Source organism: Ochotona curzoniae, unplaced genomic scaffold (assembly GCF_017591425.1).
Source record: "Ochotona curzoniae isolate NIBS_2020 unplaced genomic scaffold, NIBS_Ocur_1.0 scaffold_4506, whole genome shotgun sequence".
NCBI classification, from domain to species: Eukaryota; Metazoa; Chordata; class Mammalia; order Lagomorpha; family Ochotonidae; genus Ochotona; species Ochotona curzoniae.
The window spans coordinates 68787402-68801549 of record NW_024467119.1 but is presented as its reverse complement, the minus strand read 5'-3'; the positions used below and the strand labels follow the sequence as shown (position 1 = coordinate 68801549).

Here is a 14148-nt window from a genome sequence, read left to right as displayed (position 1 = left end):
CACTAAGCGATCACACAGGATGTAACTGCTGAATTCCAGGTGGAAGAACACACAGGCCCCCCGCCTGAGGCGGGCAGGGCTTGCTTTGTGTCTGGGGTGATGGGGCAGGTGTGTAGGAAGGGGGATCCGTGCTTGCCTGGGAGAAGCCCAGGTGGATGCTAAGGAAAGAAGATGAAGAAAGAGAGTCTATGAAATGGATAGCCACCATTCTAGGTTCTAGATGTTGAGTATCTGAACGCTTGTTATGCTTCCATGGTTTGTTTTTCAAATACAAAACAAAAGGGGGAGCATCCCTCAAGAGGCCTTAACCCACAGGCCCCCCACCTGGCTTGGAGGAGTTACTCGGGAGCCCCCCTTACTGCCGCCTTGCTGCTTCCCTGAGAGTTCCCGTTAGATGTGTGACTCTCCCAATTCCTCTACAGGGGCAGTTCATTGAGCTGTGCAAGACGATGTACAACATGTTCAGCGAGGACCCCAACGAGCAAGAGCTGTACCACGCCACGGCGGCGGTGACCAGCCTGCTGCTGGAGATCGGGGAAGTGGGCAAGCTCTTCGTCACCCAGCCTGCCAAGGAGGGCAGCAGTGGCGGCGGGGCAGGTGGCACACTGCTCCCCAAGAAAGGGCCAGGTCAGCCGGACGCGGTGGAGACCGCAGAGCCCCTGGCAGCAGACGGCGAGGAGCACTCCCTGGGAGGCCAGATGGAGGACATTAAGCTGGAGGACTCGTCGCCCCGGGACAACGGGGCCTGCTCGTCCATGCTCATCTCTGACGATGACAGCAAGGACGACAGCTCCATGTCCTCGTACTCGGTGCTGAGTGCCGGCTCCCACGAGGAGGACAAGCTGCACTGCGAGGACATTGGGGAGGACACGGTCCTGGTGCGCAGCGGCCAGGGCTCTGCAGCACTGCCCCGCAGCACCAGCCTCGACCGGGACTGGGCTATTACCTTCGAGCAGTTCCTGGCCTCGCTCTTAACCGAGCCTGCGCTCGTCAAGTACTTTGACAAGCCCGTGTGTATGATGGCCAGGATCACCAGTGCGAAAAACATCCGAATGATGGGCAAACCCCTCACCTCGGTCAGTGACTATGAGATCTCAGCCATGTCAGGCTGAACCCGTGCGCCACCTGCTGGAGGACCGTGGGGCAGGGAGGGTGTTTTTTTATGTTCCTCTGTAGCGGCGTTCTTTTTCTTTTTAAATTAAGTATTTATTAGTACCAGGCCCGAAACCTCGTGTTTTCATAACGTTATATCATGAAAGCTGTTGGAGAAAAATATTTAAACACCTCATTATAGGCAGAGTACACTCTTTGGGGGCGGGGGGAGGGCATTTATTGGAATACAGTTTATTGAGTGAATTTAAAAAAAAGATGAATCTGTCTGTGATACATATGTATTGTAACTTATTAATCTTATTGTTGAGCTACATACATGATTTGAAAAACTAGTGCTGTTTCTTGCTAAGGAAGACGGCAAGCATTAGAGTCAGACGTTTTCAGTGTAATCAGAGCTGGAAGGAACGCGAAAGGACGCAGCGTTAAGACTGTTCTTCCTTGCTAACGCATCGTGCACAGCGGACAGACCCTGTGCCACTGTGAGAAGTACTGGATACATCATTTTTCTTTTAAGACTTGAAATGTATTTCATGGAAGTTCTCTATTCAAAAATCACTTTCAACAAATGCCCCCTTTCATGGGAAAACTTTTGGGGTCCTATACAGTGAAGAAAGCGGAAATGAGTTTTACACATGATGCCAGGTAGCAGCGGGATTCGGATTAGTTTGGACACTCTGGCATTGAACATGGTTTCTGGCTGTTGATGCCAGCTGGCCAGAACTCATTAACTAGGAACAGCCTTTTGTTACAGAGTCAATGTGGCTTCGAGGCTCATGGTGGGCTTGGGGCTTTTTGAGTTTTGAAGGAGTAGAATTACTGATTCTTCTGATACTGAATTTTCAGCTTCTTGTTACTGCAAATAAGTAAATAAAATGAAATGTACCATTTCCATAATCTCCTTAGATTCAAGAAATTAGACCATGTATCGCCTAGGACCATCTTTTCATCAAATCAATGTAGAGATCATGTAAAAAAAAATTCTTGCAAGATAACATAACTAAATGTTTTAAGGCAGAACTTGTCACTTTATATAAAATAATAGTATGCTCTGTTTCTTTCCTGGATGGATGTGGAAATGAAGATTGGCACACCTGCACTTTGAATTCTTGCTTCTCTTCTAAGACGATCCTGATGTTCGTGGTCCGTTTGTTTTTTACAGATGTTGGGGCTTTTCTCCATGGTGTTGAATCATAATCAGGTCCAGATTTTCTTTGCCTGCGTTGGATGTCCATTTCGACACATTCCTTTATTTTATTACACACAGTGTCCTTATTGTAGCTGTTGCTGCATTGTTTCCTGTTTTGTTTACAGGATGAAGTAGTGTTAACCTCAAACAGGATGAATGTGAGCAAATAAAATGCTTCAGACACGGCTTCTGGTCCATGCGTGGAGTGGCTGCCTGGGACACGATTCCTTTGACAACTTGGCTGGGGCGGTTTTACTTTGGCTATGTAGTTGGGTTTTTATGGGCAGATATTTTTGTGATAAGATTAGTGTCATAGCCATGAATGCGCGTTAAGGAAAAGAACTACCTCAAGTATCTATGTTGCATAACTAATTGTAGACTGAAATTTCATCTATTTCTACTTACTACACCGCCAGGCCATTCCAAGTGTATTTCATAAAGTAACTAGTCATGCATTCTATACAACTCCAAGACTGTTACACATTACTCCATATGCATGGATCATTTTAGATAGAAAAAGATCTTCCATCTGCTCTTTCACTCCTCAAAAGGCCGCCAGGGCTAGGTAAAGATGAAGCCAGGAGCCTGGGATTCCATGCAGGTGTCCATTAGAGAGTGGGTTCCAAGTTCTATCTCCCAATACTCCTGAAATAGTATCCCAGCGAGCTTCCAGCTGCACAGCCCCATCTAAAACACACAGTCACATCTGAAAACTCAGAGGGGCAAAGTCCCATCTGAGGAAGAGGAGCATGCCAGCCCATGTGGAGCCATGGAGCCCTGGAAGTGGATGTGCCAGGAATGATGGTTGTACCAGGAAAACTGCAGATCCAGGAAAAGCTAGGGGGATGTCCCACCAAGGGAATCCCTGGGAGCAAGGAGGCCCAGGCAGCCACAGGCCTCAAGGCTGCCGGCCTGCAGTCCTCAGAGCAGGTCAGTTCAAGGAGGGGAGCCAGTCACTCTTCTTCCTCTTTATCGGGGCCCAAGCAAGCAACCTTCCAGTCTCTGTAGAATAAGTTTAGCCTGGAATCCAGCTTCAGCTTGGTCTAAGAAGCCTTTGACCCTGGCGTGATTTCGGCTCTTAAGAATCCACACGGAGGTGCTGGCAGCCACCATGCCTTAACTCCTGGGCAGGGCTCCTCTCTGGCTACAGCACCAACTGCTGATCTGCAAAGAGGAGCAACTGGTGTGGGGGCCCTAAGGCCTTTCATGTTCTTTTCTGCTTTCAAACGACTGTTTTGTAGCAGGCTTAGGGCCTTTTGCCTTTTTCTTAACCTACTCCTGTCTGTCAAATTCTGAAGAAGGAGACCCTAGGAGCCAGAAAAGAGTGTGTAGTGAGACGCAAGGTGAGAACGGGAGGACTGAAAGGTGAGACTACGCATCATTTCCTGTGGGCTTTGTTGGTGCAGTTGGCTGCCAGGGAGAGGCGTGTGCAGCTGCTCTGACGGGATGGCCAAGGGCCCAGCTGAGGGCGAGTGCAGCTTCCTGACTCATAGCCACACCTGTGCCTCACCCTGCGCACACAGGCCAGAGGAACTCTGCGAGCCTCGATCCTATAGCTTCCACAGAATCCCTTCAAGGAGACGAGCTGCTAGAAGGACGCCCCATCATAGACTTGGAGCCCAAGCATAGATTCAGCGAATTCCTTTACTTTATGAATACCCTCTTAGGATAGAACCTCCTGCTAGGTACCAGGTACTGTTTTGGGACTGAGCAATGAATGACAACTTAAAAAGCAAAAATCCTGTACTCCTGGGAAATGGACACCGTCCTATGGGAGAGAGACTCCAAGCCGGAGGGGTACCCCACATGCTCCTTTAGTGGTCCCCATCATCGCAACATGCAGTTGGGAGGTCATGAAGTGCTGAGTGGGCTTCAGAAGGCTTGACATCTTGGCTGTGGTGGTCAGAGGCGAGTTCTCAGAGAAAATGGGTTGTATAGGCAGAGGAAGAGCCAGGCTGGTACTTGGAGGAATTTACAGGTAGAGGGGACTACAAGGCCCGGGGTCCTGAGACGGGAGGTGCCTGGCATGCTGGAGGAACACCAAAGAAACTGTGGGTGGGTGGAGCAGAGGCTGCAACAAGAGGAAGTCCCCATGGAGGACAGAGGGGGTGAGGACACAGGAGGTCCAAGAGAGGGACTGGCAATTAACTCTGGGTGACCCCGGGAACCACTGTCGGTTCCCAGCATAAGCTTTGCTGATCCTTCTGGGGGCGACACGGAGACCAGAAGAAGCAGCCCGTAGAGCTTCCTGCATTCATTTGAGGGAGGTGGGGGTGGCCTGGGCCTCCACCCTCACTGCCTGGGCCAGGTAGTAGCACAGTCCTAAAGCTCACCCAGGCTCACCGGGTCAGACTCAGCTGGAGCAGAGTGGACACTCTGACCAAGAAGTATCAAAGAATGTACCACACCTTACTCTGTGTCACCTCCATCCATCAGGCTCCTAGGTTTTCCAGAAGCTTCTCTGGCATTCGTTGAACAGTTCAGCATCTGGCTTGATGTGCAAGGTTTCTCCTCTGCCTAATTTTTGCTGCCATTCAGGCAAATCCAACACCCCAAAGAACCTAGCAAATATTCTGAATTGAATATGTATGCCCCTCTTCCCTACCACCAATTCTTACATTCAGCTTTGGCCCCCAAGTAGCAGTATTGCCAAGTGGTGGGATTTTTTTTTAAGATGTATTTTATTTTGGAGCCAGCCTAACAGTGTTCTCCAGGGACTGGAGCAGCACTCCCTCAGGATGATTTTCAGGAAAGAAAAAAGCAGATTCCAAGTGAACACAATGGCTGGTACTGCACCGATCTGAAGCTGGGAACCAGGAACCTCCTCTGGGTCTCCCTCGCGGGTGCAGGGTCCCAAAGCTTTGGGCCATCCTTGACTGCTTTCCCGGGCCACAGGCAGGGAGCTGGATGGGAAGTGGAGCTGCTGGGATTAGAACCGGCACTCATATGGGATCCCGGACATTCAAGGCGAGGACTCTAGCCGTTAGGCCATGCTGCCGGGCCCCAAAGAATAAACTTTTAACTCCAGAATGTGTTTGCCATGAGAAATTTATTCTAGTCACAATGTAGCTTATGTTAATTTTTTGAGTTATGATTAATGCAATCAATGATTAGTGAATGTTAAGTGTTTTATGATTTATTGGAATGAAATGTATGGTCTTCAATCACTACATTGGAAAATTAGAATAAACTTTTAATGTACCTAGAATTCTTTTTTCCAAGATACTATTCTCAAGCTATGCAAATGCTATAGCTATTGATGTGCCCTCAGTATTTCTAATTTAAAACTTAAAGGTTTACATCACCTGTAATTTAAACTAATCATGAGTGACACAAAACAGCGATGAGAGCAGATATGGGTTGCTTCCATATTTACTTGCATAATTGCAAGGTTGTGGAAAACCAAAATCCTGAGGTTGTGCTTTATACAAGACACAGGCCTGTATGTCGTGTATTAGTATTCTAGCTAAATTCTTCTAGAACAGATCCTAGGGCACAGGTATCATTTCCTCCATTTATAGATGAAACACCTAGAATTCAAAAAGCCTATGTAGTAGTTTGCCTAAGGAGACATGGCAAATCGGATTTCAGAGGATTTTACATTTTAAATAGATTGAATATTTTTATTTTGAGAATGATCGTTAATGATTTGGTAGACCAAACAGTGATTATCTTGAGGGCTGCAGGTGTATACAGAGTAACATTCAAGCAGGATACTTAACGATGTGACTGATAGACAATCTGAAGCAATTCAATGATGCTTAAAGACAGGAAGACAGCTGAAGGGAAAGTGAGGGGAAAGCAACAGGAAGTGAGAAGCAAGGCAATGGAGGGAAAAGGAGAAGCAAAGAAGGAGAGATGCTGAAGGTGAGGTCTGATCCTACCGTGTGGTGTCAGTGCGGCAGTCAGGCAGGTAGCATTTAACTGCGCAGCTAAAAAATAGTCTGTATAATGAAATGTGAAGTAGGGATGCTGCTTCTCAGGCCACCAAGCAGCTTTCTCTCTTTCCCTGGACAGGAAGAAGAGAGGCAGCTACAAACAGCTGAGGGTTTCTCACAGCTGTAAGACAATAATTCTAGGTTTACCAAGGTAGCATCCAACCACATTCATTTCAATATAGTTACATGCGCTGACATTGGCATATGATAAAATATTTAAAATAATTTGTATGAAACCCTAGTGAAATGATCTATTACCTGCTAGTACATTGCTATCACAATGAATATTTCTGTAAATTCCTTTAGACAAATAGCATGAAAAGTAACAATTAACTAAAAATGCACTTTCTCTGAATATGTAATGCCAAGTAAAATAGGCTCAAGTTTTGCTCTTCAGAATGACTGTTCTCCAAACTAAAAACAGACTGATAAAATAAATATCAATTTATCATATTTCCCTAAGGAACTATTAGCAATGGAAAGGAATCGCATGTTTGCTGGCTTCAGAATGCACTGAACAGAATTCTCTTAGGGAAACTAAACATTGGTTACAATGTGCAAGAAAGAGTGGAGGCAATAATGCGGTGGGAGAAATATAAATACATTAGCTGGTTGGTGGTCAAAGCTTCATAACATCCATTAAAAAATACGTTGGCATTTTCATATTCTGTTCAGTTCTGTGCGTTTGGAGAAAGAAACAGGAGTGGAGGGAGGAAACTAGAGAAGTGGAGAGATTCCATCAACAATTTAAACCCAAATGCATACAACAGGCAGGACATCCAGCCCAGGTCTTCCACCTGGGCGGCAGGGACTCAGCTGCTTCAGCCATCACCTCTGCCTGCCAGGATGCACGTTAGCCACGAGCTCGAAGTGAAGTTGAGGCAGGACTCAGACCCAGCAAACTCATCTGGGATGTGGTCATTCTAACCAGCAGTTCTAAATGCAGAGTTAGATACCCACCCCTCCTCTCACATTGTCTAGTCCTTCTACCTAGACCGTTGAGTTCTAAACATACTTGGTTCTTGACTCTGGGTGCTGTGGAAAGCTCAGGACCTGAGGCGAAGAAGAAGAGCTTTGAAATGACTGGACTTTCTGGTAGTCATTACTGCATAGCTCCTGCTGGCATCTCTAACAGGAGGAGAGCGTGGCTGTGGTTGTCTGTGAGTTCAGAAGCAAGCAGTGCGGAACTCACCAATAGTTAATGTCAGCACTGCATCATTCTTTGTTAGAATTAGGAAATCAAATTATAAGTAGGATAGGCAACTTATCATAGGTCTTGTGGTTGGATTCTATTCAGCAGCAGGCAACCAGCCCAATCTCTTTTCATGCTGCTGTGCTGTATGGCTTCTCCAGACACACATTATATGTCTCCCATACTGTCATAGCTCAATACTATATCAAATCAAAAAGTCGTGGAAAACTGGAAATAAAAGCTACATGTATGCTATTCCTGCATATCGTTGTCTTTGAAAAGTTCATGGCAGTTTGAGTTATTTAAACATGCATGGGGGTTGCATTTAGCGTAGTAGTTGGAACACCTGCCTTCCACGTGAGTCCCCGGGTTCTGTCTCTGACTCTGTCTCTTAAGCAGACCCTGGGAATCAGTGATGATAGCTCCAGCAGGTGGAGTTCTGCTAGTCACAGGACAAACCAAGATTGAGTCCCCCTGCCTCCCAGTGTACATTGTGTATAAATCAAATCCAACTATTTGGCATGCACAATACCTCCTGTATTCCTGTTAAAATGAAAGAGGCAGCTCACAAATCAGCAGTGAAATTGCAATTTAGGGGATTGTTCCAGAAACGTGGCCTTAGGAATACATCCTGGCCTCTGGCTTTGGCTTATTGATGGTGGTGTCCCCAACTCACAATGGAGTGCCAGGATGCCGTTTATTGTTGCACGCGCCGATCCTAGCTTCCTGCCAGTTGGCACACACTGGGAGTAGCAGTGAAGCATCAAGCATCATGCTGCTGCCCTCCACGTGGGGATCCAGGCTTCAGAACCTGGCTTCTGAGCAGTGCAGGGATATAGGAACTGAGCCAGTGGGTGACAGCGTTTCTCTCTCTCTAGCTCACAAGTATTTTAATTTAAACAACAAAGTCAAATAAGGAAGCTTTAATTCAAATGTAAGAAGTAGAAGAATAAAGAATATGGAACAATCTGCCTTCCTATATTTATATGTTCATCAAATAAATCTTACATATTTATTTAAGACAGACAGAGAGAGAGATGCGGCAGGCAGGGCTGGGCCGAGTCGGGAGGCAGTGACATGTGGGGGAGGGGCACAGGTACTTGACTCATTTTCTGCTGTTATCCCAGGTACATCACAGGAGCTGGACTGGAATAACAGCAAACATCGCTCAAACAAGTTTCCAGGTGGGATGTTTCAGGCGGAGGTTTAGCACAGTGCACCATAACGCAGGTGCCAATTCATGATTTTTGGCCTCATATTCATATATTATGATATGGAATGATGGGCCCGGTGCGATAGCCTAGCAGTTAAAGTCCTCGCCTTGAATGCACCGGGATCCCATAAGGGTGCCAGTTCTAATCCCAGCGACCGCGCTTCCCATCCAGCTCCCTGCTTATGGCCTGGGAAAGCAGGTGAGGACGACCCAAAGCCTTGGGACCCTGCACCTGCATGGGACACCTGGAGGAAGCTCCTGGCTCTTGGCTTCGGATTGTCTCAGCTCCAGCTGTTGCGGCCACTTGGGGAATGAACCATTGGTATATCTGCCTTTCCAATAAAAATAATTAAATCTTTAAATAATAATAATAATATGGAAGGACATGACATGCTATATACTTTTATGAAATTTGCTTTTATAGAATTGATACTTTCTGTGTTCTTGTTGTACAAGGTGATTTTTGTCTCAATTTGAAATACTAAATAAAGTAAGATTCACAAGCCAGATTTCATTTTTATGCACATATACACAAAAATGCCAACTCAGCCACACATGTCTAATTCCCACCTCTTCTCTCTTGACTTTTATTTTTCAAGATGTGGTACATACCTCATGTTGGATGACCATGCATACCCAAAACCTGTTAGGCACAGTTAACCTAGTTAGCTGTAGGCCACTGTGCTGGGCCCCACACACTATTCTGATGTAACAATAGTTTGTCTCAAATCATATTCTTAAATTATGAACTGGGTATGTAAATATATACATAAACATACACAATTCAATGTTTCATAATTACATATATCTGTTAGGGTTAGGTAAGATACATACACATACTATATAATCTATTATATAATATATTAATATTATTAATAAAACATCAATAATTAATACTATTAATATTATATAATATATTTTATTATTTTATAATATGTTGTATATTATATAATTAATATTTGATTAATATAATATATGACATATGATATATAATATATATCTTAAAATATTGAACAGGAACTTTTACTCATAGGCCAAAAATAGTTTATTTTTTTCAATTATCTTATATACAAATGATTCAGTAACAAATGAGTAAGGGAAATTTTATGACAGGAAAGCACATAGAGTTTATGTAATAGTAAATGCTTCTATAACTCTCCTAGAACTTTCAGCACAGTATCGGTGGTATCCTCTCAAATTTTGATGAAAGAGTTGCTTGACAGCTCATATTCTCACAATATATTTTTAAAGGCTTATTTCTTTTCATTGGAGAGGTAGGTCATACAGAGGGGAGGAGAGACAGAGAAAGATCTTTCCTCTGTTGGTCCATTCTCTAAATGGCTGCAATGGCCGCAGCTGAGCCAATTCAAAGCCAGGAGCCAGGAGCCTCCTCTAGGTCTCCCACGCAGGTGCAGGCTCCCAAGGCTTTGGGCCGTCCTCCACTGCTTTCCCGGGCCATAAGCAGGGAGCTGGATGGAGGGCAGGGCAGCTGGTACATGAACCAGCATCCATATGAAGTCCTGGCACTTGGAAGTAGATTAGCTAATTGAGCCGTTGCTCTAGTACCTCTCACAACATTTTAGTGAAAAGGTTTTATATCTCCTCTAGAAGCAAGTTTTAAAATATTAAATTGCCTTCGAAACTATTTTTTTCCACATTTGCAAAGATTGACCACGTTTCAATTGATATTTATTTACTCAAGTGCATACTTTGGCTGAAACTATACCTACAACAATGAATATCTTAAAAAGAGTTGGATGTTATTGTATTGCTTCATATTTTTTTTTCTTCTCTTTCATCCCACACCTCACCCTTTGCCTAACTACATAGCCATGAAGCATGACACAAAATATTTCTCTCGGGCCTGGCGCCATGGCCTAGTGGCTTGTGTCCTCAATTGGATGCACTGGGATCCCATATAGGCACCGGTTCTAATCCCAGCAGCTCCACTTCTCATCCAGCTCCCTGCTTGTGGTCTGGGAAAGCAGCTGAGGACGACCCAAAGCCTTGGGACCATGAACCCACATGGGAGACTTGGAAGAAGCTCCTGGCTTTAAATCAGCTCAGTTCCATCCATTGTGGTCTCTTGGGAAATGAATTATGGGATGGAATTTATGGTGCATCCCACCATAAATCAGAAAATTGGAGGATGCATTTTAAAAGGTTACTTTGTGTATGATTTCTAAATACATATGATTTGTGCCATAAATTAGTTTAGTGTACATTTTTTCAATGTTATTTCAGCACTGCAATGGTCCATATTCAGTAGGCACTATACTTTCTCTTTTGAATTTTGATCCTTCTCACATGGAACGAGGCTCATAGTCAGCTGTTGATCAGACAAGGAAATAAACACTATTCTACAGTGACTGCACCGCTAACGTTTTGGATAAAGATCCTCATGATTCAAAGAAGTTATTCAATGCTTTATTATAAAACAGTTTTTGTTCCAGTTGATTTTGATCAATAATAAAATATTCGTTATTATTTTTTGTATATTAGTAATAATATTAGTATTCTGCACATATTTAAAATAGGTTAGGATAAGTTTTGGTGTGCAATAGTCCAAAGTATTAAAATGTAATTTTGACTTAATACTATTTCACATTTCTTCCCCCCCAATATATAGATTTCTATAAATTTCCTCCCCCCCTCCCCTTTCCTCTGCAAGGTATCTTTACTCTTTTGTTTTGGTTAAGATTTTTTGCTGCAATAACCTTGTTTCAGTTACAGCAAGAAACAAAACCCAAACAGAAATCCCCTCTGAAAAGAGCAGAAAACAAAATGGTTGACCCCCCAAATGGGAGGGGGGCAGAGAGGAAAGGGGAGGGGAGGGGTGTTGATTTTGCTTTTAAATAGGACTGAAGATTAACATCGAGAAATTAGGGGATGATGTCCACCTTTCTCATCCGGCAAAACCCTCCGGCATTTCCGCCTCTGTGGTTTTTGTTCTGAATTCCTTCTTCTCTTCGGGGTGCTGATACTTCTCTCCATCCTCACGTTCTTGGTGTTATATTGTGTTCGGTGGTTTTTGTTTGTCTGACTTTGTGTCACTGCCTCAGTTTGCCCCTGTGTCCCTTACACACAAGCAAAATATTCCTTCAGCGGAGCAAAGAGGTGGCGGATGACTGGCACGCTCCACGACCGGCCCAGCAGTCTCTGCCTCGCCAAGCGACTCATGTTGGAGACGTCGGTGTAGTGGACAGGGAAGCCGGACACCTTTTCCATCTCGGTGCACCGCAGGACGCCCTCCTTCTCATTCAGCAAGACAGAAAAGTGCTGGTCTTTGCCCTGCTTAACGGAGTTGGACCTGGTAGTGATGGTCCTCACTTTGAACTTGGCTATCCTGCCATGCTCCAGATACTCCTGCAGATGGTCCTCACTTTGAACTTGGCTATCCTGTCATGCTCCAGACACTCCTGAAGCTCCAGCTACTCCTGCAGGTCCAGCTTATGGTCCCAGTGGACGCCAATGGCCTGTTCATACCGAGATCGTTACCCCAGAAGTAGTGGCCCTGTGTGCAGCTGATGCTTTTTGGCATCAATCATCACAGGGTTAGACTCAAGAAATCGCGAGATGTCCCTCTTGCCACTGACACCCATGGCCACCACATTCTCAAAGAGCCAGAAGAAGGGGCGATCATCTCCCTCCTTGGGCCGTGCGTCATGCAGGAGGCGGTAGAACTCAAAGAAGAGCCAGCCAGTGCCCTCATAGAGTCCTTTGTGGGCAGAGTTGACGATGGAGAGAGGTCATTGCAAGGACTGCCCCCAATCACCAGGTCAGATGGGCCCCACACTTGGATGTGCTTCTGCGTGATGCTGCGGACATCGCCAATGTACATAATCTTCCCCTGGTGCCGCACCATGCCCACAGTGATGGAGTCCTCACACGCCTCCGAGGCAATGGAGCTGTCTACCTGGATACCCAAGTCCTTCCGCACCAGGAGCCCTGTAGCAATTCCATCAAAGAGAGACAGCACCCGGATGAGCTTCCTCTTTTCAGCTGGGACAGGCGGGTAAACCTTCGGAGGGTCAAATTCCTGGTCGTGGTTATTGGCGAAGAACATCTCAAGCTGGGAGGGCCAGTCGTCCCGCCGCCTCAGCAGCCCGTAGGTGCCCTTGTGCCCGCACATGTAGCAGTTCTGAGGGTCTTCCTTAATGGCCGCCTGTGCAGCCCCAGGCCCCACCAAGAGGTCCACACATTCCACACAGGAGCACCTGCAGCAGTTGTTGTTCCCACACATGCGCACCTCGCGCCCTCCGCAGCAGGTGGTGCTGTAGGACTGATAGCCGTCGCCATCGTGCTGCTACGCGCATTCTAGGAAACAGTTCTTGCAGTTCTGGCACATTCCTGCAACGAAGAGAGAGTGTTCCAGCGTGACATTGAGGCTCCCACAAGAAATGCAAATGTTCTCAATGTTTTGGCACTTCTGCCGCACTTCGTGCACCAGCCGCTCTCGTGTGCGGTCATCAATAATCTTGTCCTTGGGCTTCTCCGCTGTGCTCCTCTGGGGCTTTTTGGCTGGCGGGGGTGAGGCATAGGCGGCTGCCTCAGGCTCCACCCACATGTCTGTGTAAACTTCCTTGTAGGGGTTTTTTCTCCTCTTCTGGTGGCTGTAGACCCTTGGGGCCAGAAGGCTGGAACCCCTCAAGGGCCCACTCGATCATCTGCTTGTTCTGCACCCCCACAGCCTTGGCAGTGTCACTCTCATCATTGTCATGGCAGGCTGGGAAGAACTTGCCTGCGTGGCTGCTTGCCACCTGCAGGACCTCATAGATGGCTTTACGGTACATGGGCTGCTTATTGTAGGTAGCCTGGTGGAAGGCGCTGCAGAATGAGCTCAGCGGCATCAGCTTCTCAAGGCACATCACTGAGAACTTGCCGTCTCCCAACCACATGACCCAGCGGGTCCCCTCAGCTGCTCGGCTCCGCCCGTCATCCACCAGGACACCATGCAGCCTGGCCACCAGGAGAAGCCCGGAAGTTTCCCCCACACCAGCTCCCTAATGCCAAAGCCCGGGCCGTCCTCGTACTCCGGCTCATCATGGGTAGATTTGATAGCATTCTTGTCCCCGCCATCGGCGCCCACAGGCTCAGGTGTGGTGGCCACAGTGGGGGACGCAGGGTCGATGGGCTGCTGTACAACAGGAGGGCTGGCCTCCTCCACCTTCTGAGCATCCCGGAGCCCTGGTGTTCCTCGAAGGCATTCATTACTGCAATGACCTTGGCTTTCTTCTCAGCCTGTAAGGCCAGGTGCAACCCCTCTGTGGTGGGGCTCAGGTGTGAGCCCTGGCCGGCCCTGAAGCTCTCTAAGTAGCTGCCCGTCTTGGGGGAGGGGGAGGGAGCGCTGGGGCTGAGGGCGGAGGGGGCCACAGGGAGGGAAAGGGCTATTTCACATTTCTGATGAGCTTTTCAGGATCTAATGCCACTGTAAATCAGGAAACAGCTGTAATCCTTAGGCAGTTTATGTATGTTACCCTGGATTTTCAAAATCTCCATGACAGTC

The 14148-nt window shown here is 46.6% G+C and overlaps 1 protein-coding gene and 1 pseudogene across 3 annotated transcripts in view; one reads left to right on the top strand and one right to left on the bottom strand.

Moving 5' to 3' along the window:
- Nucleotides 1-2485, top strand: part of TBC1D9 (TBC1 domain family member 9) — a 119892-nt gene extending 117407 nt beyond the window's left edge. For all 3 annotated transcript variants that reach the window (XM_040967411.1, XM_040967410.1, XM_040967409.1), the window contains one exon: nucleotides 423-2485. In XM_040967411.1, the coding sequence (XP_040823345.1) occupies nucleotides 423-1112 (690 nt within the window). In that variant the 3' untranslated portion in view covers nucleotides 1113-2485. The remainder of the gene's footprint in view (nucleotides 1-422) is intronic.
- A 9158-nt stretch (nucleotides 2486-11643) lies between these two features.
- Nucleotides 11644-13880, bottom strand: LOC121147239 (annotated as a pseudogene).
- Nucleotides 13881-14148: the final 268 nt, after the last annotated feature.